This window comes from Hippopotamus amphibius, chromosome 7 (genome assembly GCF_030028045.1).
Source record: "Hippopotamus amphibius kiboko isolate mHipAmp2 chromosome 7, mHipAmp2.hap2, whole genome shotgun sequence".
NCBI classification, from domain to species: Eukaryota; Metazoa; Chordata; class Mammalia; order Artiodactyla; family Hippopotamidae; genus Hippopotamus; species Hippopotamus amphibius.
The window spans coordinates 17,867,524-17,891,395 of record NC_080192.1 but is presented as its reverse complement, the minus strand read 5'-3'; the positions used below and the strand labels follow the sequence as shown (position 1 = coordinate 17,891,395).

General features: G+C 41.3%; 2 protein-coding genes across 5 annotated transcripts in view; both read left to right on the top strand.

The window, feature by feature from the left end:
- Positions 1–23,872, top strand: part of TXNRD1 (thioredoxin reductase 1) — a 67,156-nt gene that overhangs the window by 6,656 nt on the left and 36,628 nt on the right. For 3 of the 4 annotated variants that reach the window (XM_057740570.1, XM_057740569.1, XM_057740571.1), the window contains 3 exons: positions 13,403–13,525; positions 15,277–15,349; positions 17,694–17,813. In XM_057740570.1, the coding sequence (XP_057596553.1) occupies positions 13,439–13,525; positions 15,277–15,349; positions 17,694–17,813 (280 nt within the window). In that variant the 5' untranslated portion in view covers positions 13,403–13,438. Of the gene's footprint in view, positions 1–11,916; positions 12,252–13,402; positions 13,526–15,276; positions 15,350–17,693; positions 17,814–23,872 lie in introns of all 4 variants that reach the window. The other variant, XM_057740568.1, reaches the window with a different exon arrangement.
- Positions 2,245–5,563, top strand: EID3 (EP300 interacting inhibitor of differentiation 3). The gene has a single exon (XM_057740572.1). The coding sequence runs from the start codon at positions 4,132–4,134 to the stop codon at positions 5,275–5,277; it is 1,146 nt and encodes a 381-aa protein (XP_057596555.1). The 5' UTR covers positions 2,245–4,131; the 3' UTR covers positions 5,278–5,563.

Sequence of the window (23,872 nt, the reverse complement as noted above, 5' to 3'; positions counted from 1 at the left end):
CTGAGGTATCCCAAGAGAGTTTATAATGGCTCTTACAACAGGGAAGGTTCTATTCTCATCTCACACCCTTGTTTATGTTAGTTCTTGAGGCTTGGCAAGTCAGCCAGCACTTGGTTTTCTGAAGTGTCAGTTAAATATATGACTTACAACCACAGAACAAGGGTGGAGATTTTATATATGCTGAAGTATTTCAATGGGTGGGTCCAAGTTATTTTGTGGGACTTGACTGTCATTTTATCTTTTACTTCAACTAACAATAAAACCTTCTTATTTGACTAGAACAGTTATTCAAAGCCTCTTAGATACGGGGTTTTTTCTAAAGAATTTGCTGAAATCCAAGGAGCCATTTATGAGAAATATACCTACAGAATTTTGCATATAATCTGAGACTCTTCATAGCCTTGATTCAGAATGTATAGTAGAGTGGTTTACACTTTCATTAGTTGAAGCCTTAGTCGGTTTTTAAATTGTATGATGTGTCAGATTTCTTTTAACTGGTATTATTATAGTGAGGTATATTTCTGTATTCCTCTTTATGGATTTAGCCTTTAAAATATTTTTCTGTTCCTAAAACAACATCCAGGAGTGAAGCTACTGGTTTGTATACATTTTTTTTTTCTATTTAGTGTCTAATGATTATTAAGCTTTTGCTATTTGGGGGATAACTGAAGATTTAAGTACCTGCTCAGTGGTTGAAGATATTATCAGCTCTATCAGGTAATTCTCATTCATTCAATACTTACAGTAACTTTATGATGTAAGTAGTAGTATTCTCATCTTACAAATGAGACTGGAGGCCTACAGGCTAAACAACCTGTCTAAGGTAACTCTAATAGATAATAGGTCATGATTGGAACCCAGGTTTGCCTCCTTCCATTGTCCATGGTCTTTTTCAGGAACTCATTTAAAAAACACAGATATCTGCCTTGATCATTGGAAAGTTTACCTTTAATACTGAAAAGCCAAACAAAGCAAAAGTATACACACAGAAATATAACCTTAAAAGAAATTCAGATGAAAAAGAACATATACCTAACATCCCGCTACTCCAGCAAGTCAAGCGAGGCCTTCACCACATCTCTTCACAGCTCAGTGTTAAATCGATACCCTGACTGGATGAGGGGAGAAAAACTGCTGTGAAAGAAGGAACAGGAAAGTGTTAGGAGGTAGGTAGCTAATATCAGGATAAGTATCTCTTACAGTGTGGGACTCAAACCAGACTGGTTCCTGGCTTTGGCTCAGAAGTCTCTTAAGTATCTGTTTGTAATAGATTAATCGGGCAATAAAAACCCCAGTGGAAAAGATAGTGGGTCCTATGTGACTTTCAAAATTTGACCATAGAGAGACCCGTAACCTATAACATTCATGCATCCCATCATGTTTGTGTTGAACACTAGGGGTTATGGGAAGGAGCTTAAGAATGCTTGGAATGAATGAATCTCAACTAACAAAGGGACTGAACAATAACATTGGAGACAAAAACTGAAGAAAAGAAGAAAGGAAATGGAGGCAGTATGGAGCCTTTAGCTGCAACTCCTGAAAGAAAAAGAGGGAAGAGGGAAGCTAAATTATCTTAGAGGCCAAGTTGTGTCATGGGACCTGAACTAGTCTTAACGCATGAAAAAGGTAGACTTCAGTGATTTCTTTGAAGTACTCTCGCACTTTTGCCTTCTGTTAAAATCATAGAGAAGCTTACCAGTATAACTGAAATTATGTATTGCTCTGCATTCTTTTTAAGCTGCGTTTGTATAATTATTACCAGTAATTGGACCTTAAGTTGGAAAATCACTGTTTAGTAACTTAAGGATTCACAAGTGTAGAAATCCCATTCAGATGATCAGGGGACATCATTAGATTTGAGATTTTTACTTTGTAGCTGCATGTAAACCTTGTGCTCTAAAGGCAGATTTTAAAAGGCAGAACATAATGCAAGTGTGACTCTCTGATGACCTAAGTTATATGTTACCAAGGTTCTTAGGAGCAGGGATCTAGCAGAGAGTAAAATTCAGCACTGGAAATCACAACTTAATAATATGATACTTGTTTTGATGTGTGCTGTTGCTCCAAGCAAGTTGTGTGGGCTGTTATCTCCTGAGAAATCCCTGTAAATGGTATTAGTAATACTTTATAAGTAGGTTGGGAGAATTTTATTTTTCCTAAGGCATTTAAAAATTCTTTGATGAAAGGCTCTGTGTGGAGCAAGTTGGTGTCAGCCTGTTTTCCATCCTCTGAGCCAGGAGAAAATGGGCACCTTAGGGTGGGAAGATTGGCTTATCTTTTGGAGTTCTTTTATAAATTGCTTTTATTGAATTTGAAATGGATATCAGAAGCTCCCATTCTTTGTAAACTATATGGTAAACTATAAAAGCAAACTTTTGGATTTGGAACTTGGAACTGTTTTCATCAAAGATGTAAAACCGCTAAGTATTAGTTTGTAATTGGCCAGACTTGGGGGTAGAATATGGCCCTTCGATGATCCTCGACCCCAGCTTTGTTTCCCTCTACTTTTTCTTCATTTCAGAGAAGAGATAAGCAGTCAACTTTTATTTTCAATGTGTAAGATCTATTTCTTCCACTAACCTGTGAAATTAATCTTTTGTTGTTGTTGCCAAATAAGTTGGCAATAGGTAGGTGCTGGAACAAAGTTTTTCATCTTTGCTTACACACTGAAATGTGCATACTCAGATGCATTCATGTGAAAACAGCTTTGCTTGGAAGATCTGAAACCAAGTTCTTGCTTTAGGGTTAGCTAACAGTCTAATAGGGCAGTCTATATGCATAAATAACAATAATGCGTGCTGTTTTTGAAAAATTCATGTTTCTTTCTGAATTTTATCCCTACTTAAAAAAAATAACGTTGAACGAATAGTAATATGACTTTTGGAGTAACTCAGTACAAGGCTTTGCTGTTCATGTATTTGTAAGAAACTTTATGCTAATGTCAAAGAAAAATGAACCAGTGTAGTTGCATAGGGAGGAAGGAAGGAAGGTAGGGCCACACGTACTTCCTGGTGTCTTGAAATCGGAGCTTCAGATGCAATGTGGTGTTCTTTCTCCCTCCCCTTCCCTCTCTCCCTCCCATCTTGTGACTGGTGAGCTGAGCCCTTTCTCCAACTGTACATGATTTCCCAGTGAACTGGTGGGTGTATTTTCCAACATACATTAGTCACCCGACTTAAGCCTTCAGTTCATATCCTTATAACAGATTGTGTTTAAAATCTTAACAGGTTTCTCACCTTTTAGGGTTCAGACTTACTATCCACTTAGAGTCTGTGACCTTTACTTTTGGCAAGCTTCCAAACAGCTCTTTGGCGGAGACCCTGTCCACTTTATTCTTGCATTCTTTGGTGGTGGAGGACCAGAGATCACTTAGGTAACCCGGGGGGGCGGGGGTGGGGGGGTGTTGGGAGTGGGGTAGGGCAGCGCACCTTCTCGGATGCTCAAGCCAAGACCCTGACTTACCCGGTAACCCCGCCCCCCAGTTGGGGTAGGTTAGAGAGCGTTTGGCTTTTGAGGGCTGGCGAAAGTAAGTAACACATCTTACTTACATCTTTGTGAAACGAAGATAGTTCCAAGCAACCACCTTGTAAATGAACCGTCAGAGTTCAGCCTATCTGTATAGGAGATACTGCAGGCCACGATCCTTGGCTTTGTGAGCAGTTTGTAATGTAGCCAGTTTTATTCCCTCCCCCGCAAGAAGTGTTTTAATCATAGTAAGGACGAAAAAACGCTGCTGCAATATGTGACAAAAAATGTTTTAAAGCATGGCACGTTTTGTCCCCCCATAATTTTGTCATAAGGTGTCCAGGCGTTTCTTTGGAAGCTAGATGACACTGTCAGTAAACGCCGAAATAACAGCTGTCGCTTGAACCGACCGGTGTTACTTCCCGGTGGGGGTGAGGCCCAGTCTCGCCCGCGTTCTGTGCGGGCGGGGGGCTTGTTGGCGAACAGTGGGGTCTGGGCTCCGCGGGGCGGGGCCGCCGGGGGGCGGGACGAGTCGGGGGCGGGGCCGCCCGTCAGCCGCTAGTGCGCATGGGCAGGCGTCCTCTCCCCTGCTGGCTGACCCCTTCAATTTTCGCCGTTGTCCGAAACGCTGCGAAGGCTGTTACCTGAGCGCTAACGGTCGCAGGCATGGCCGATGAAAAAGGTTTCCTGAGGGGAGACGTAGAGAAGGGAGAGGAGCCGGTGGTGACCATCACCGGTAGTGCGTACTCTGGGAAGCAGGCGGGGGAGGAGGAGGAGGAGGAGAAGGAGGAGGAGTCCATGAAGGTGGAAGTGGAGGCGGGGGCAGATGCCTGCTCTGACGACCTCAGCTGTGGGGAGGCCGACATCGACCCTAGCCTGCTGGAGCTTGTGGACGAGGAGAAATGCCGGAGTATCCGCAGGCAGTACCGGCAGCTCATCTATAGTGTCCAGCAGAACCGTGACGACATAGTGAACACGGCGAGCGACTCCTTAACCGAGGCTCTCGAGGAAGCCAACGTCCTGTTTGATGCAGTGAGTCGGACAAGAGAAGCGGCTCTCGACGCTCAGTTTCTTGTTTTGGCTTCTGATTTGGGTAAAGAAAAAGCAAAGCAGCTAAACTCTAACATGAGCTTTTTTAATCAAGTGGCATTTTGTGACTTTCTGCTTGTATTTGTGGGTCTAAACTGGATGGAGGATGATGATCGTGATGCCTTGAGTGACTGTGATGATAACACAGCTCTTTCCTTCTGGGGGGCAGTACAAAAGGAAGCAACGTCGTGGATGCTTCGAGCTGATACGTTCCACTTTATTTTTGGTTCATTCACATCAGAGGCTTCCGCGAGAAAGCCCCGACTTGAGCACCGGAAGAAAGTTCACAAAATGGAAGAAAATGGGGATATGCCTACAAAGCTGAGGAAGCTGGACCTGAGTAGTAATCAAGAAGCGACCGAAAAAGAAGTTGAAAGAATCTTGGGATTGTTGCAAACGTACTTTCGAAAGTATCCTGATACTCCTGTGTCCTACTTTGAGTTTGTGATTGACCCGAACTCCTTCTCTCGTACTGTGGAGAATATATTTTATGTTTCTTTCATTATAAGGGATGGTTTTGCAAGAATAAGGCTTGACCAAGACAGGCTGCCAATATTGGAGCCAATTAATATTAACCAAGTGGGTGAGGGAAATGATCCCAGTTCCCATGGCAGGAAACAAGGAGTTATATCTTTGAGTTTACAGGACTGGAAAAATATTGTGGCAACTTTTGAAATTTCAGAGGCTATGATCCAAACTCGTACTAAAGATTTTTGTTTTTAGTGTAGGATACATTTTGTGGTTTTTCTAAAGCATATCAAAATGGAGAGTAAAATCCAAACAAGCACATATTGTATTTCTTGTAAAGTGAAAAAGTATTTTCAAGAACATGAGAAATTGTTTTGTTGTGCACTGTGTTTTTCTTGGTAGTTTATAAAGTTGTCACGATCTTTTATATTGCTAAAAAAAATTTCAGTGGCATGTTCCTGGAAAAATTTTTTTGACTGCTCCTTAAAACTTTAAGAATAAAAGTTCTGAATGCCATAAATTAGAAGGTATTTGATAATTTTCCAAAAAAATTAGTTGTGATTCTCTGTGATACTGCATTGCTTCCTTTGCTGCAGGGAACCACAGGAATCTCATATGGAGTTCTTAACCACGTTGCGGGGAAGAGTGGGTGGAAAAAAATGGTCAAGCAGGACTATTTGTAGGGCAGTGCATAAGTGATGTTAATACTGTAAAAAAAAAAAAAATTCGGATGTCATGCTTCATTACAAAGATGACTCAGTAAGGTTAATGAGTGGGTGTCCATATTCTAAATAACTTGTCCTGTGATTGGATTCAACAAAAGCAGAATATTTCTACTGTAGTAGGTGAGCCATCAACTCAGTGCTGAAAGGTGAGTGGGAATTGGTCAGAGAGAAGTAAGGTATTCTAGCAGAGAAATGTGGAAGCCAAATACATGGAATTGTGAGAAGTTATGGTTCCAGAGAGACCTCTAAGGTTTTTTTGAAAACTATTCCATTTGGATGTTATACTGGGCACAGATTGCCTTACCTCCTCTGTTAATGTTCTCAGAAGTAGAAGATACCTGTCAGGTTATTTCAGATATGGGAGCTTTTAACACCTGGTTGTCGTCATCATCTACTTGGCTTGTTTCTTCTCTGGCCCCTAGTTTTCCTTTGTACTTCCTGCTTGTACACAGAGTGTCCCTCAGAATCAGTGACATTTCATTACGTAACAGCCTTGGATATTTGTTCCCAGCTCCATTTTGATTTCTATATAGGACTCTAAATGCCTGGAAACTGTTCTTGTTTAAACTGAAATATATGATTAATTTATCCAAATTTTTATGTTTGTATACTGATATCCAATATCAGTATAAAAACTTAAAGCCTTGTTGTTGCTTGCAGTTGTTTTAAGAATATAAATTACAACCTTATTTGGACTCTACTGTTGAAAATTTGGGTCTTTAAGAAAATTTTTGAAGGTGCAGTGAGCATGCCTGTAAGCTGCTTTCCTTGATTCCTATAGAAACTAAATCTTTGGTAGTAGGGAGTCTGCCTTGAAACCTAATTTGGCGGGTGGATAAATATCTGCTTTGCATAGCAGTAATGATAAACTTTCCTACTAATAAGTCTAATTGTTGTATAGGGAGGGGAAATCCAAAGACATTGAGATTGAGAGGAGATTGAGAGATTCTTCAGCAATAGCGGAGGTTTTTAGCAAAAGTGGAAATTTCTTATGAAACTGGGCCAGTTATTTTCTAAAGTAGTCATTTCTTCCCCCTTTTTATATGAAGGAGTGTTAACCCTTCCCAGTGGCTACCACCTTTACGAGTTAGCAATTGTGGAAGCATTGTTTCGTCTCTCTGATCCTCCCACGCCTCTACCAAGTGGGCTCCTTAGGGTTTCCAGAGCTTTGCTCTTTGGGGAGAAAGATAATCTTAGTGATTGCAAAAAGGTCTTGCCCCAGGTCTACTCACCACCAGCTCCCGCTAAAGGCCAAGTGTCTTTACTAGGAGTATTTGAGACTTAGTGATGACTAAAAGGAATAATAGAGAATGCAGAGGTTTGGGAGGAAGGTAATCTTCTGGGTCTTCTCTGAAGTTATAGCTGTTAAAATATAAATAAGGTTGGCCACTTGTTTCGATTTTTAATTGGTTGTCATGATGCATAGATTGCCTCATCACTTGGAAATTAAAGCAATTGTTTACCTTGAAGAAAAAAGGAAAATTGACCAATAGATAATTCATTTATAGAGATTAGACATGAACCAAGCTGCAAGTCTGCTGGTTCCCCACTAATATAGTTCAAGTGGCTTAAATTTCACGGGTTCAATAAAATCAGCTGAACTTTAGGAGAATATTATGGAAACCTTTTAAATGAGGATTTTGTTGTTTTAACAGAACCACTTTCTGATCAAAGGACCTGGGATCAGATCCTAAGTTGCTAACATTCTAGTTAGAGACTTTGGGAAAATTATTAAATCTGCAAACCTTAGGTTTTTTCTTTGCTAAATGGGAATAATTCCCTATTCTCTTAAATTTACAGTAAGGATAAAATGAGAAAATGTATGTGACAGGTACTTTGAGTTACTGGGTATGGTATAGTGAGAAAGGCAAGAGATTTGTAATCATTTAGACCTGGGTTTAATTCTTGACTCATGGGCAGGTTTCTTAATCTCTAAGGGTTTCTTTATTGTCATTTCTGAAATGGGAATGACATGTGCTTGAAAGACTACTGTGAGGATTAAATGGGATGATATATACAGAACATCTAGTACTGTGTCGGACTCACTGTGAGCTCTCATGTTAGTGCCTCACTCGGCAGATCAGCATTAGAAAGTCCATGCTGCCACCTCCTTCCGTGGTGACATCTCTGTCATGGTTCATTCACTGTGTATCTAGACATGACTTTCTCATACTCTTGCCTTTGTTGTGGGGAAATCATTACCAAGTGATTAGAAGTGTTAATCTGTTAATTCAATTAAACACTGTGCCAGGCACTGCCCTAGGCACAGGATAGGGGAGCAGACTGAAAATTGCTCGCCTTTCATGGAATTTATATTTTAATGGATGTATTAGTTTCCTATTGCTGCTGTAACGAATTGCCATTTAGTGGCTTAAAACAACACAAATTTATTATCTGATGATTCTGTAGGTGGGAAGTCCGAAGTCAGTTTCTCTGGGCTAAAATCAGCATAGCTGGTTCCTGTTGAGGCTCTGAGGGGAGAATCTGTTTTGCCTTTTTGGAGGCCACCTGCATTCTTCAATTCACAGCCAATTCCTGTTTTCAAAGTTGCCAGTGTAGCCTCTCTGTCTTCACATTGATTAGTGTAATGAAATCTCCCTCTGCCTCCCTCTTATAAGAATACTTGTGAATAAGTTGGTCCCTGTGGGATAATCCTGGAAAATCTCCCCATCACCAGATTCTTAAATCACATTTCCAGAATCTCTTACAGGTAATGTATTTACAGGTTCTGGGGATTCAGACTTCCAGATACTGGGGGAACCATTGTTGAGCCTGTCACAAAGTGGGAGACCACAGTGATTCTGTCAGTGATGACTGCTGTGAAGAAAAACTGCTTGGAAAGTGGTTGAGCTACTATGTCGGGGTGGTATGTGAATGCCCCTGGGAGGAGGCATTGAAGTGGAGTCTGTTGTAATTTGGCAGCATACTTGATACAGAGTAAAACAAATGTTAAATATTACTGTGGCTCTAGATATTTTAGGCACATGAGAGCTGAAGGTCTAAGTAGTTAAATTGGTCACAGAGAATCAACTTCCCTGGTCCTTGGAGGAAGGTAGTGTAGCAGGCATCTCTACTTCCCTGACTGAGCAGGGAGACAAGTTCTTTGATTTGTACTCATCTCAGTGTTACTGTTTGATACTTTTCACCCAGCACCACCTGTCAGCATTAGTTAAAATTTTCCCTAGGCCAGGAGTTGGCACTTTTTTTTCTGCAGAAAGCCAGATAGTAAATATTTTAAGCTTTGTGGGCTACATGGCCTCTGTTGTAACTAATCAACTGTGCTCTGGTTGTAAAACAGCAGTCATAGGCAATATTGAAACAAATGGGTGTGGCTGTTTTATGATAAAATTTCATTTGTGGAAATTTGAATTTCATGTAATTTTCATGTATCATGAACTGTTACTCTTGATTCCCCCGCCCCCATCATTTAAAAATGTTAAGAAGAACCATTCCTAGGTCAAGGACTGTTTGGGAAAAAAAAAAAAAAAAACCACAGGCCTGCTGGGTTTGCCCCCTCAGGCTGTAGTTTGCCAGTCCTAGGCCCAGAACCCAGGCTCTTCTAGAAAGTCTGCAGCATTTAAAATATCATCTACTGTTATTTCTTTCCTGGCCCATAATCCTCCAAAGCACAGAGGCTTGAGGTACTCCGCATAGTGCTGCAGCATGTTGGCAACAGCAGTCAGATTTCAAAGGAAACAAGCAGTCAGCAGCTGGTATGGCTTATATAATCACTACAGACAAGGAACCCAGGCAGGAGAGTTTAAGCAACTTGTCCAGGATCACATAAATGGCTAAGTCAGGTTCAGATTTGGGCTAATCCAAGCTTGTAACTATTATGCAGCACCCCTGGTACTTTTTCACTGTTTTCCCACAGTTTTATTTTCATGAATGAGAAAGCTGAACTGAAGCCCAGCCTCTTGGTATACATAACAGTAGGAACTAGCACCGAGGTCTTTTATTCTGAGTATATTTTTGAACATCACATGCATGAGGAGTTGGTACTTGTGATGCAGGGTTGAAGGACGAGATCAGAGTTGATACGATTGTGTGACGATGCCAACGGGGACATCACAAGAGGATCCAGCCTGCTGGGCACTGTGAGAAAGAAATGGACAACATTGTTTAGGAACCTTAGGGGAACAATGGAAGAAATGGGCCTTATGTTGGGGTCTTAGGATGTTGGTAAAAGAGTCTAAAGGAATGCTTTAGAAAGGGTGACATGTTTGTGTACATTGAATAAAAATAATAGAACATAGTGCAGTCTATGTACTGGATCAAAATTTGATGGGAAAGAGGGTATTTCAGGTGAGAGGCAATGCAGGGAAGTGCAGGGGACAGCTGTAAAACACTCCAGAGCTTTTTGACTTAGCCCCTTGTGTAGGCAGGTTCCCTTTTGTAGGGAGGGGAGAATTAGTGACTGAAGGGATTTTTCCCGCCAGCCACTGTGCTAATATGCTTTATCTCATTTAAACTCAGCAGTTGGGAGGGGGAGGGCATATTCATTTTACAGAATGAAAACACAGACTCCCAAGGATTAGGTTATTAGCCCAAGTCACCTAACCTGGGTTACCAGGTCAGTTCCACACCAGAGCTCATGTATAATGGTTAAAGAAACAAAAACAAAACCCAGTACAAATCTGTGGCCAAAGGATAGGAGTCATGTTTGGGGGGAAAATAAACATGACTTATTCTAATTTTAAAGAAGTCTGAATTACTTTCCATACTGTGCCCTTTTGGGGAGTCTGGAGCAGTGTTTTACTTGGGGTGGGGTGGAGGAAATTTTTTGGCTTTGAGAGGCAGATGGAAGAATATACAATCAGTAAGCCTCACCAGCAGCTGCTGGTGGGGCCGGGTGCGGGGGCGGGTGGAAGCAGGTGTATGTTTACATTTCTGTTCATGGTTCTCAGCATGTGGTCTGGATGCCCCCTTCTCCCCATCTCACTCATTCAGGAAGTCCTTGAGATCAAAATTATCTTAATACTAAGATGCTCTTTGCCTTTTTCACTCTAATTCTCTTGCAAGTCTACCATGGAGTCTTCCAAAGTCTACGTGGCAAGCAGTGTGGTATAACAGACTGAACACAGAAAGGACATGAACTGTTTTTTATCAAGACAGCCATCAAAGAAAATTACAAAGATTAAAAATAATGCCACTTTTCTCACTTATTAAAATATTTTTAATCAGTTGTTTAACAGTAATGTTTCAGATACTTAAATTTTAAAGACATTTTAATAATTTAAAGTATTTTAATACTTAAGACATTAAAATGTTTTCTTAGTTTTAGTTTCTAATATACTAAGCCCCACATGAACCAAAGCTCTTTGTCATGGGGGGTGGGGGGGGTGGTCCTAAATAGTTTGAGGTTCTCAGGGGATCCTGAGACTAAAACTTTCAGAACCCCTCTTCTTTATCGGCTAATCTGGTCCGTAGCCACTATTTTTAGCAATCGTAATTGGACGGTGAGGGTCATTTTTCTCTTGTCTCTCCTTATGCCGTCTGTGTGCTTTTTCCTCATACTGTGGAGGAGAGAGAGCTGTCTTCTACTGTCTGTCTTACCTGTATCTCAGGTGGGCAACCACTTCCTTGGAGTTGACAGCAACTTCAGTTTTAAGCTGGGTTAAAATTTTAAAAACGTTTAGTTCTGGGGTCAGCCTCAGTTGCCTGTCTTACTGATTTTACTTTACAGAACTAAAGATGTTCAGGCTCACTCAGAGCTTTCTTTGTAAAACTGTGGGCCCAGCCAGGTTGATAAAATTTCAGTTCAGCTTGAACTATAAGAACCCAGGTCTGATACAAAATTTCAGTACAGAGCAGATTATAAACATTGATGGAGGGAGTATGTAGCTTTTCAGCAGGACAGTGCATTTTCCTTCTTTGTGTTAGTAGATGTGTTGGGGGAGGTGGTTATGAGAACGGGTGGTTTTTATTTAGGTGGCCAGTGATTGTGTTCTGGCAGTATCCTGTGTTAAGTACATGCAGATAAAATGAGGCTGAGATTAAAAATAGTTATCTTTACAGAAGAACATCTAGCTGCGTTTGTTAATTCTTTTAAAACAAGTCAGCCCTTATGCTCCAAGAGCAGCTAGAGAGAGTGTCGCTTGTGACCTGAAGCGTATATTGATCCTTTGATATGAAGGGCTGTCATCACCAAATTTTTTTCTCCCCACAGTGCCTTGCATTGGAGGAGGAGCCTCGGCCATAATGCCAGTTGATGAATACTGGCTCTGTTTACCAGCCTCTCACGTTAGACCTTTGGTACATATGGTCAGGGTGATGCAGTCTTGCCCCTGCTGTTGCTGGTTTCCAGGTGCTCTCCCTTCAATGCCTGAGCCATTGTGCGTACCTGCCGCACTGCCCAGGGGCAGTCATGGTGCCGTGCCTCCTCCACCTGTCCATACCACACCCCCTCCTACATCCCAGGCATCCAATTCTACTGACCCTACGCTCTGCCTTTTGCCCCCTGTATCTGATGGTAGGCAGGAGAAAAATGTGCAGTATGGGCTGGTAAGTTGGGGGGTTTTTTTAATTACCAAGGTTAAAACTTGATTAAAAAATTTTTTTGTGTATTCTTGTTAACAGCTTTTCCAATCATTCTTTCATGTTAGCTGATTTTTGTTTTCATAAAAAGTAATTTAAAATGTATCACCAAAACAGTGTTCCATGCTGTAATATGAAATGTAACTAATGTGTTTTAAAACTAGTGGAATCAGGGCTTCCTAGGTGGCACAGCGGTTAAGAATCCACCTGACAATGCAGAGGTCACGGGTTCGATCCTAGCTCCAGGAAGATCCCATATGCCGCGGAGCAAGTAAGCCCGTGTGCCAAAAAAAAAAAAAAAAAGGCGTTAAAAAAAAACAAAAAAAACAAAACTAGTGGAATCAGAGGATTTTTAAAAATTAACAGTCTAGCTATATTATAAATGCCTAGTACATGGAAACTAAATACTAAATATAGGCAGCTTCATGCAGAGGCAGATGAAAGAAATGAGCTTTAAGGGTCACTATTTATTTAACCTTTTTCCCCCCTTTATTTAAAATGTCTTATGAAAGCAGACTTTTACGTTTAACTTTTCATGCAGGTAAATGTCAATAATTTTGGTCTGAATTTCTAGATTTTATGCTTTATCTAAACAATGTAGAAAAAGTCTAAATATTTGGCTAACCTGTTTCATTTGCTGTTTACCAGGTGCCTATCTTAATCTATGACCTTAGCCTGCTCATTATTCTACCTTTGACTAGAAAGTAGAAATGATTGCCAAGTTGTATTGGGTCTGTTAAAAGCATACAGTACAGATGTTTTTAAAACCTAATTTAAAGCCTAGTTTAGAAATTCTAGGAAAAAGCTGATCAAGCTTCATTTAGGCCTAAGTTGATCTTGTTGGACCATCAGGACCTTAGTTTTGTGTACTATGTGACACTGCAGGGTAGCCATCCATGATGCAGAGAGGCGTTAGGACGGTCCTGACAGAAAGAAGGTTACTCTTCACTGCTTGAGGGAAGGTTGAACATTTCCAGTTGTGTGCTATGATGTAAATCAAACAGCATTTTTCCTTTTGAAGTTCCTTCTGCTTTTCTTTACAGGAGTCTTTCACAAAACTTTTAGACATTGCTGCTTTTATGTTAAATTATTTTCCCTTCCATTGTTTTTCTTTTTAGGCTTATCAGGAGGGCACACTTCAAAATCTACTGAAAATGAATGACTCTGAGGATCTCCCCGATTCCTATGACTATGACCTCATCATCATTGGAGGGGGCTCAGGAGGACTGGCAGCCGCTAAGGCAAGACTCGTGTGTGTTCTGGGGTATGGGTAGAACAGTCACATCCCTGACAACATTTTCCGGTTCTCTGTGGAATTTGTGTGAGCTACTCTTGTGACATTTTATATGTTAACTTGGGCAGGGAATGTTAAGGACATTTTTCCAGATTGAACTATATGTTCTCTGTATAAAAATACTGGGGCCAGTATTTTGGGACACACTTTCATTCATTTTTAGTTTGATTGGTTTTTTTTTTTTTTTTTTTGGATGTGTTGGGTCCTCGTTGCTGCGCCCAGGCTTTCTCTAGTTGTGGCAAGTGGGGGCTACTCTTTGTTGCAATGCCCAGGCTTCTCAGTGCGGTGCCTTCTCTTGTGGAGCACAGGCTCTAGGTGGGCGGGCTTCAGTAGTTGCAATACGTGGGCTCAATAGTTAGGGCACACGGGCTTAGTTGCTTTGCGGCATGTGGGATCTTCCCAGATCAGGGATCGAACCCATGTACGCTGTATTGGCAGGTGGAGTCTTAACCACTGCACCACCAGGGAAGTCCCGATTTTTTTTTTTTTAAAGAAAATAGGGAGTTTGTATGGAAATGGCTTGATTAAATAAATATATTTTTATTCTTTATAAATATGATAATTATTAGTTGTTTTCACTTTGATGATTTCCCTGTTCACAGACCCTCCTCCCCAATAGAAAGATGGAGAGCAGTTGGATTTCTTAAACTTAATTATTAAAAGTTTTTGCCTCCTGTGTATATGAAATGAGCTAAGAGTGTATCTGTTAACTCTGTGGCCTGGAGGTGATGGGGTAGAGGATGTGTAAATACAGGAGATCAGGAGCAAGGCTCCTGACCCTGAATTGAGATACGTTATTTTCCATGTGTGAGGGACGCTTGAGCCTGTCATTGTTCCCCACCAGTTACTTTTGAAAGAGGAGGTAGTTGTCCTCCTCTCAGGTGTAGCTTGTTGGTGAATCAGTAAACATAGATTCAAACGAAACTGCCCAAATTGGGAGTCGACCAGCGCTTTGCTGTAAATGATTCAGGAGTAATGCCAGGTTTTGTTTTATTCTAGTAGTGGCGGCTTTGAAGGACACATAGACTCAGTGCCTTCAAATAACCCTTTGGAAGTCTGGTTGCCAATACACAAAGCTTATTCTCTGAGAGGGATAAAGGATGCTCTGCAAAACGAGCTTTCTGATATCTGTCATCACTCCCCTAAAATAGGTTGGAAACCTTACAGACATCATCAGCGTCTCCATTGGCTCTTCACGTGAACAGTTCAGGAAATCTGACAGTTTCAGAAGAGAAACTTCTCCAGGGTTCTGTTTAGAAGCTGAATTAGATAAAACTTCAAAGTATTTACAAAAACATTGTCTTATTGGATACAGGTTGAATCAAGGCTTGTAGACTATCAGTATATCTGTTTTACCTGCTGTTTACCACCTGCTTTGAAATGGCCACATATTTTTCAGATTATTGCTTAATTTATTATTGTTTGGGATTATGTGAGGGATTCTAGGGTTTCCAACTGACTCTGACAGTTTTATAAGCGTAATCTGCATATTCTTTAAAGCTACCCTTGTGACTAAGTGTTGCTTAATTTTTACCTTGGAGTTACACGAATCACCTTGGTATATGAAGTTCTCAGGTATTAATAATTGGTTATGTTTTAGGCATTATAGCTTAGTAAAAATAGCATGGGTTTTTAATAGCCCACTTACAGTCCATCGTGTTAACCATTCTAATTCATTTTAATGATCTTATCTTCCAGGAGGCAGCCAGATACAACAAGAAGGTGATGGTTCTGGATTTTGTCACTCCAACCCCTCTTGGAACTAGATGGGGTAAGCTTTTCAAATAACTTAGAAGTGAATTTGTAGGAGCAGGTTTTTCCCTGGCATTGGTTTAAACGGCTTCTAAAATCCAATTTTAAAATTAAAAAATAAGGGAAAAAAAACAAACAAACCCAAAACATGTACTTCTTTCACTTGTGCTAAGTTAAAATGGACTCCAGTTAAATGTTGATAATTTAGGTTCCTTGGCACAGAGTCAAGATAATACAAAACCTTAACCACAGCTGTTATGATGATTTAAAGCTAAATATTTGAATAACCTAGTATACTTAGGGGCTTGATAACAAAGTTTAAACTCTTTGTGGATTTCTGTTTCGGATCTACCTCCTACAGGTACTGGAATCAGATACATCAGTGGATAGCCCTTGCTTGTTCTGAGACTTGGTGAATTCTATGTTCATTATTCATTTATTCAGCAAATATTTATTGAATACTTCTTGTGAATGAGGGCCATGGGGATATAGCAGTGAACGTGGTAGACATGAAGTTCCTGCCCCTGTGCAGTTGATATTCTATTGGAAGACAAAAGATAAGCAAAAACTTTATGATATTATGGTACCAAGAAAATTATATGGGGGAATAGAGAGGAGCTGGGTAAAGAAAAGAGTTTAACTTTGAGAAGCTTGTCAAGGGCAGTCTCTGAAGAGGTAGCATTTAGACGAGGCCAAAGGAGTAAAAACGAGCCAACCATGCCAAAAGCTGAAGAAGAACCTTTCAGGTAGCTTTTCTCTGTCTCTCTCATAGAAAAGCACATACAGAGGCTCTGGTGTTAGGGGTTGGTGAGAGTCCTTGGTGGTTGTGGCATGGGTGGTAGAAGCTGGAAGTAAGATTGGAGAGGAAGGCAAGTGTCAGATTGTACAGGTCCTTGTAGGCCAAGGTGAGGAACTGGACCTGACAGAGCGTAGTGGGGGAAGCCTTTGGGAAGGGGAGTGATGCCATAGGTAAGTTTTATCAAGATGAGTCGACTGCTCCAATTAGAAGGGGGCGAGAAGCGGAAAGTCTGGGTAAGACAGTGTCACAATTTCTAATTCATTCATCAGACATTTGTTAAGGTGTCACTTATGTGTCAGGCACTGCTCTTGTGCAGGGTGTCGTCCCTCTGGCCTGTGGAGCTCACACTCCGGGGTGACACTCTGCTAACATTCTTCTCCAAGCGCTGCGCTTTCCTGAGCTGTGGAGTCCGCTGCCATCTTGCACTCTCACTCATGCCGCTTTGGCTGCCTCTCCACCTGCCCGCGTTTTGTTCTGATGGAGACCGGTTATCACCATGTTCTTTAATTTCAACTTAGGGACACTGAATCTTTTGTGTGTGCGGTGTCCTGAATCCTTGGGTGAGAATCAGCGAAGGCTGTGGACCCACCCCTGTAAAGAAATGCTCATATACACCAAACTTTATATGTGGTTCCAGGCTCACTGCAGTCCAGCCATGCCCAGGTCAACAACCCCTTTAGCAGTTCTAGGCATAGATTTGGTGGCAAGTACAAGGTTGTGCAGAAAGTAAAATTTCAATTTCTGGCATTTTTATCAGTGGTCAGTTAATTTTGAATCTTTGAAGTATGTGGAAGTTGTGGAAATCTGCTCATTTTTGTTTTAGGATAATGCTACTGTGTTGGTCTGTAAGGATCTCTGAACTTAGAAATGTCATGAGACTTAAGAATAAGCTCATGTAAACAGTATTGGCTACATTAGGCAAATAAAGTATGATGCTTAATAGAATAGCATTGGGGCATGGGGTGGGCCACCCCAAAATATACACAATGGCATATTGATTATTTTGAATTAAAGTTAATTAAGAAATGTCCAATGCAAGAGGGGGACACTATGACCCTCCTTTCTGTCTCCCCAAAAGTAGGAAATAAACCATGTGAAAGGTGCACTCCCTAGTTCTGGAGGTAGAAAGACACCCTTATCACAAAAGATAGGGAATTCAGGGCTGAGAAACCTATTGTAAAGAAACCTGTTACTCTTTAGTTTACTATCCCAAGCCCAAACTCTGTTTAGACTATTAAATAATTGAGCACCTAAAACCCAAGTTTCTTTGTCCTGTCATTTCCTCACAAATGTATTGTTTTTTGTCTAAAAAGTATAAAAGCTGCCTGCTTTGGCTACTTCTTAGGTCCTAATTCCATGAAACCTTCATGTGCACAAATTAAAATTTATTTCTTTCTCTCCTGTTGATCTGTCTTATGTCAGATTTATTATTAGTCCAACCGCAAGAACTCAAGAGGGACAGAAGGGGAAATTTCCCCCTCCCTGATAATAGTAATAATTGTTGGCCTTTCTCTTTGGAGGATTGTAAAGCAGGCTATAAACTCATTTCTCAATGCTGTTGCAGGTCTCGGAGGAACATGTGTGAATGTGGGTTGCATACCTAAAAAACTGATGCACCAAGCAGCTTTGTTAGGACAAGCCCTACGAGACTCTCGAAATTATGGGTGGAACGTTGAGGAAACAGGTATGTGGTGGAAGCTACTCTTCCGTTTGTGCTTTGGAGGGGTCCGGCTGGGATCTTGCAGTGCACCATCCATTTTACAAGTCTAGCAAATAACCTGGAAGTCTTTTCTATTATTTTTATTATTTTTTAAAAAATTTTAATTTTTTGGCCGTGCCTCACTGCGCAGTGTGAGGGATCTTAGTTGCCCAACTAGGGATCGAATCCGCGCCCCCAGCAGTGGAAATGTGGAGTTAAGCCACTGGACTGCCTGGGAAGTCCCCCTATTGTTTGTTTTTTTAATGGATAAAATCACTGCAGTTGTCTTGTGTCATGTTAGCTATGTAGCTATTATGGTAAGAACAGATATTGCACTTGGAGTTATCTTTTTATAATAGAAAACCAGAATTCTTGCAAATAAATTCTCATAGTTATAAAGAGTTTCTTAAGGGGGAGTACAAATTACATTTGGTTTCCTTTGAAGCTATTATTTTTCTCTCACCAAAGAAGTCTGTTTCATGAGGTGATATTTGGGGGATTGTTTGTTGAAAAGGGAGTTTTGTTGGATTAAAAATATTTGTAGAGTACCATAGAAATCCTAGAAAAGTTGAAGAGGAATTTGTTGACTTTAGAAAGCAGATGACATTATCTATAGAAGAATAAAATGAGGTGTCTGGCACAGCTTCCTGGCTAATTAATTGCATTGGTCCCTATGTCCCTGAAGAGTGAGACTCCAGCCCTTATCTGATTTTTAGTTTTGAGGGACATTTGAGGGAAAATCTTCCAGCCAGTAGCTAAGGTAATTTATTTTGTGGCTTTTTCTGAGTTTTAATTAACAGTTTATTAAATATACATATATATATATAGTATAAATACATGCTTTGAAAAATTTTGCTCTTATTCAAATTAGTCATGCTTTGTTGGTGCATTTACTTAACTTTTCTTATGCTGGGGTCATATCTCTCTCCTCAGACCCTTAAAGGCTGCTTTCTGTCTGTGACCTTTGGAAGCCTGAGGCTGGTACTGAGAGTTTTATTATTTGGTTCTGAGATGCTGTGCTCCATGTCCTTTTCTTTTGCTGAACAAAAAGAGGCAGTTAAGCAGACCCTTGACCTGTGGAACATGAATTTAACACGTAATCTGCTTATGGTCCACCTCTGTTCTCACCTCTATCCCCCACCCCCCAAGATATTAACTCCCGTGTCTGAATGCTTCACTGAGTCTGTCATTAATCCACTCTTCCCCTTCCTGGGAGCCTACTATCAATGTGCTACCGAGTTAACAGAATCTCCCTTCAGTTAATGTATTAGACTTTTTTGTAGACTTTTTAGAAATCCTACTAGTGAAGTTATATAACATTGCTATCGAGTGCCCACTGTTTGCACTTGCATCTGTGCTGGGGAAATACAGAGATAAATAATACAGATCTGTAGGTACCCAGGTTCTGTTATCATTGATGTCCTGATATCATTAATGTATCAACTAAGTACCCTGGGAGTCCAGAGGTGGGCATGGGTAAATGATTTAAGAGGTGACTGGAGATGATTTTTTAGATGTTGTGTCCTTGACAGTCAGCAGAGGAGGGGAAGGTCAGTTCGTTTAGACAGTGAGAAGAGAAAGAACAAGGTACATACTTGCATAGTAAACATATTGTTGTCTCTAGAGAAGGAAGTGTGTGGGGAACATACAGGAGGACAGTTGCTGTGGGCTGTGAACACCCTGGGGGGTTTGGGCCAAGGTTGGAGGAAGAATGTGGACCAGCTTAGCGAGCTGCACAGTTGTGCTGAGGGCAGGTTGGAACAGATGCTTCATGATTCTTGGGATAGTAGCAGGAAGAAAACGGGGAGAAGAGGTACAGACCATAGCTGTAGCAGAAAGGAAGCCACCATCTTTTCCCCACTACCCACCTTGGCCTCCTGCCAGCCATATGGGTCCATCAAGGTCCTGCAGATCAGGAGTCTTGGTTAAAGTCAGATCATCTCATTCTCCCCTTTTTTCTCCATTCCATCTTACTCCAGTACATATGTGAACCTGCTGTCCCTGGAGGGGATCCCGTTGTTCCATTTGGCAGACAAGGAAACTAAAGCTCTGGGGGCTGAAGAAGTGCACCCATGTCTGGGCTGAGAAATTGGCAGCACGAGGGTTTAAACTAAGTCTTTCTGACTTCAAAGCAAATAGGGTTTATACAAGTGGTCTTCTTCAAGCCCTCATGACTTCAGTGGCAGCCCCTTTGTAGGACCAGAGTTTGAGGAGCCGTTGTAGGGGCAGGCACTTTCAGACCTTTGGACATGGCTCTGTGTGTACCTCTTCCCACCACGCTCCTGCCGCCCAAAAGGCCAAGTTCCATATGTCGTCCCTAGACCACACTCACATTTCTCTTCTGGGTCTTTGGCGGAAAACCTAAGAACCACTCATTTTCTTTTCTAACCACTCTCCTAAGATCTGTGATCCCTCCCACCCCCGTCATTCCGCACATACTCTTTACCAGTATTCTCAGTAAGACTTCTTTCCCTAGAGCACCTAATAAGGTTAGGATCCTTCCTTCACCTCATTAAAGTGTAGGTTGTTAGAGAAGACAGACCTGGGCGCTAATCCTGACTTTGCTGTTTACTGCCTGTGTGGTGAGGATGAAATACAGTAGTGTGGTCAGAATACCTGCCTTTCAGTGAGTGTTAGTTTCTATCCCTTCCTTCTGGACTTCTTTTAATTCTTCCATTCAGAGTGTCAGGGAATTGGAGTAGACTCTGCCAAGCACTTTTCTTGGTTCTGTGTTTAATGGGCTGTAGAAAAACATTTATGGATCTTATAAGAAGTAGTATATTTGAATCAGTTCAGTTCTGTCTTAAAGAGAAGGACATGTGGTAGCAACCTAAATGCCCATCAACAAATGAATGGATAAAGAAGGTGTGGCACATATATACAATGGAATATTACTCAGCTAAAAAAAGGAATGAAATGGAGCTATGTGTAATGAGGTGGATAGACCTGGAGTCTGTCATACAGAGTGAAGTAAGCCAGAAAGAGAAAAACAAATACCGTATGATAACTCCTATGTACGGAATCTTAAAAAAAAAAAAAAAAAAGGTACTGCTAAACCCAGTGATAAGACAAGAATAAGGATGCAGATGCAGAGAATGGACTGGAGGACACGAGGTTGGGGAGGTGGGGGGCGAAGGGGAAGCTGGGACGAAGTGAGAGAGTAGCATAGACATATATATACTGCCAACTTTAAAATAGATAGCTAGTGGGAAGTTGCTGTACAGCAAAGGGAGATCAACTCAATGATGGATGATGCCTTAGAGGGCTGGGACGGGGAGGGTGGGGGGGAGTCGCAGGAGGGAGGGAATATGGGGATATGTGTATAAATACCCCTGATTGACTTTGGTGTACCTCAAAAACTAGTACAAGAGTGTAAAGCAATTATATTCCAATAAAGAGCTTAAAAAATTAAAAAAAAAAAATTAAAATCCTGGAAAAAAAAAAAGAGAGAAGGACATGTAACAAGAATACTAACCCAAAAAAGTCTAGAATTTGTTGGAAAAAGTAAGGTTGTTCCAAGCAAATTTTGATTTATGCCGTAATGTAATTTCCATATACTGTCTTCTTCATCGTGAGTGCCACTGGCCCTTAAATCTGAGTAAGTGACAGTTCTGGGGAGCTATAACTCAAGAGTCAGAAAAATGTTATTCATTCGTGTAAGATCTAGTACTCAAGTTGGTATGTAGTACTAGTCGATGTTAGCTTTAAACTGTCAACTCTTATGAAAAATGGAGTAGGTGGAACAGAATAGCTTAGTTTGGGTAGAAATGTAGGAAAATACATATAGTGGGTCTTTAAAAATCTTTTAAGAGATAAGTTTAGGCCTGTGCCGAATGAGTTTTATTAACAGGGTCAATGAAGTATAATTCTAATAAATTCAGTAATCAGGTGAGTGGTGAAGTATAGTTTGGTGAATTGACAGATGTTCTTTCCAGCGAAAGAATATGTATATAGTTATCATGTAACAATAATAAGCACTGGCTATGCTTATTAATGTTGAATTTATTTCTAAATTACGTAATAAGGAACTAATAAGCATACAGAGGTGAGGCAGTAAAGAAGCCACAGCCAGTGTACTCCAGATCAACCAGCGGAAGCTCCTGGAGTTTCATGGGGATTTAAAACTTGAACCAAATCAAAGTTGTCTTATTTGTCTATCCCTACAGAAGTCATTTATTCAGCTAATGTAACAGTTTTAGCTCTTCTGTGTTTCTTCCCCTTTTCCATACTTTAAGGTAGAAATACATAACTCTGTATTTTTATACCTTCCACCTCTCGTACACCTTTGTCAGCAGCACTAATTGCAGAGTCTTTGATGAGAGCGATTTCAAGAGCTGTGCCCTTCACTCTTCCTAAGATGGGAGCCTGGTCGTTTGTTTATTGTCATCTTTGGCATTTCTCAGTAAGCCTCAGGCCTTCTGAAGCAAGCTGTGGCCTTGCTGTGGGAGTGGCCCGCTGTGCCTGTCGGGACCCACCACCAAGGACAGTCATTGCCTCCCTCCTTTCTGTTCTAAAATCTTGTGGCGAAGGGTACAGTAACAAATGTTACTTTCTCATTAGGTCTTTGAGAAGGAAAGAAACTTGGAGGTGTATTTTTCAAATGAGAAACCCCTAGAGGCTGTTGGTCTGTGTTCTCAGGAAGTGAGCATGAACGCTTATTTTGCAATTTTCAAATAGAAACACATGTCCTTGACCAAAGAACAGCGCTCCCATTTTCTTGGAAAACTGTCTTCTCTGACACTGCAAATAGCTCTGAGCATGGTGAGGGAGGAACAGCGCTTTGGACCTGGGCCAGGCAGCACAGCTGAATCTGCCTGGTGATGGGGTGAGGGGAGGGTGACATGTCCAGGACTCAACCTGTGATCTGCTCTTTTCCAAAAAGCTCGAAGCTGAGACTGTGCTGAGAAAAAAATTACGTGAGCTCAGTCATGTTAAATGGATGAATTGGTCCTTTCTGGAAGATTCATTGGCTTCATAATTTTTTCAGAGTTATCTATTTGAGTTCTCTTGTGCTCAAGAATTGTGTGCCTTTAAAAAATTAAGCATTTGTGAAGTTTTAGGATCTCGTTGTCATTACAGAGAAAGCAAGGTCACTGGTTTGCAGTTGGGGGCTTGCAGAATTTCTGGATGTATATATTCTCCCACCACACACCTGAGAGTTCACATACAGTGTGTCTGTGCTGCCGTGAGTTTATGTGTGGCCCTGGGCAGGTCACCCATCCTTTATTTCCCTGTGTATATACTGGAAGGAATTTGTGCCCCATCAGGGACTTTGCAACAAAGGATGCTAGTAGCTCTGTTAGTCTGACTACTACTATTGTCAAAACTAGGGGTGTGTAGTAGGATTGGGCGGATCAGGAGCATCAGAGAGTTGGCTTGAGACCCAGTTGCTGAGGTGGGCATCATAAGGGCACATCCAGGTGAAATACAAGTCCTGCCTAGCCGGCTAGAATCCACATTGCAGAGGCTCAGCATTGGATTACAGCGGGTAGACCAAGCAGCGGAGTAAGGAGGCCTAGGGGAAATGCTGGGCTGTGCCAGCAAATGGGCTGAGTGGGGGTGGGGAGCGTCCAGGTGTGTTTGGGAATTCAGGAAGGCAGTGGATTTGGGGCATTACCAGAAGGCAGGGCAGCCCTAGAGAACTGGGGTTCTGGGCATGTAACCACCCACTGTCCAACAGGGATCCAGTTACCACCAGCAGCATATGAAGTAGGAATTTGGATTTTATAAGACAGAAACTCAGTTCTCAGAATGGAATGCAAGACCGGGGCTGTGGAAGCAGCTAGAGTATCTTGATACTGAATCCTAAACTGGTGGGCTGCAGCTTTTAAGTTTCTTCTGCTTGAGCATAACCACACTAGAGATTGGTGCCTGCCTGCTGTACCAGAGGATGAAGGAACTTTGGTAGGGAAAGGGGTTCAAGGAGTTTGGAAATAAGGTGTGGCCTGACAGTTACAAAGGAAGGCTTTAACAACAAAATTGCGGTTGAATTAGGACTAATCATTTAATTTGGATTTCTGTCATTGAAATAATTTATTGGAACT

What these genes read in the sequence shown, in the direction of transcription:
- EID3 (XM_057740572.1), top strand. Translation starts at nt 4,132, where the DNA reads ATGGCCGATGAAAAAGGTTTCCTGAGGGGAGACGTAGAGAAGGGAGAG.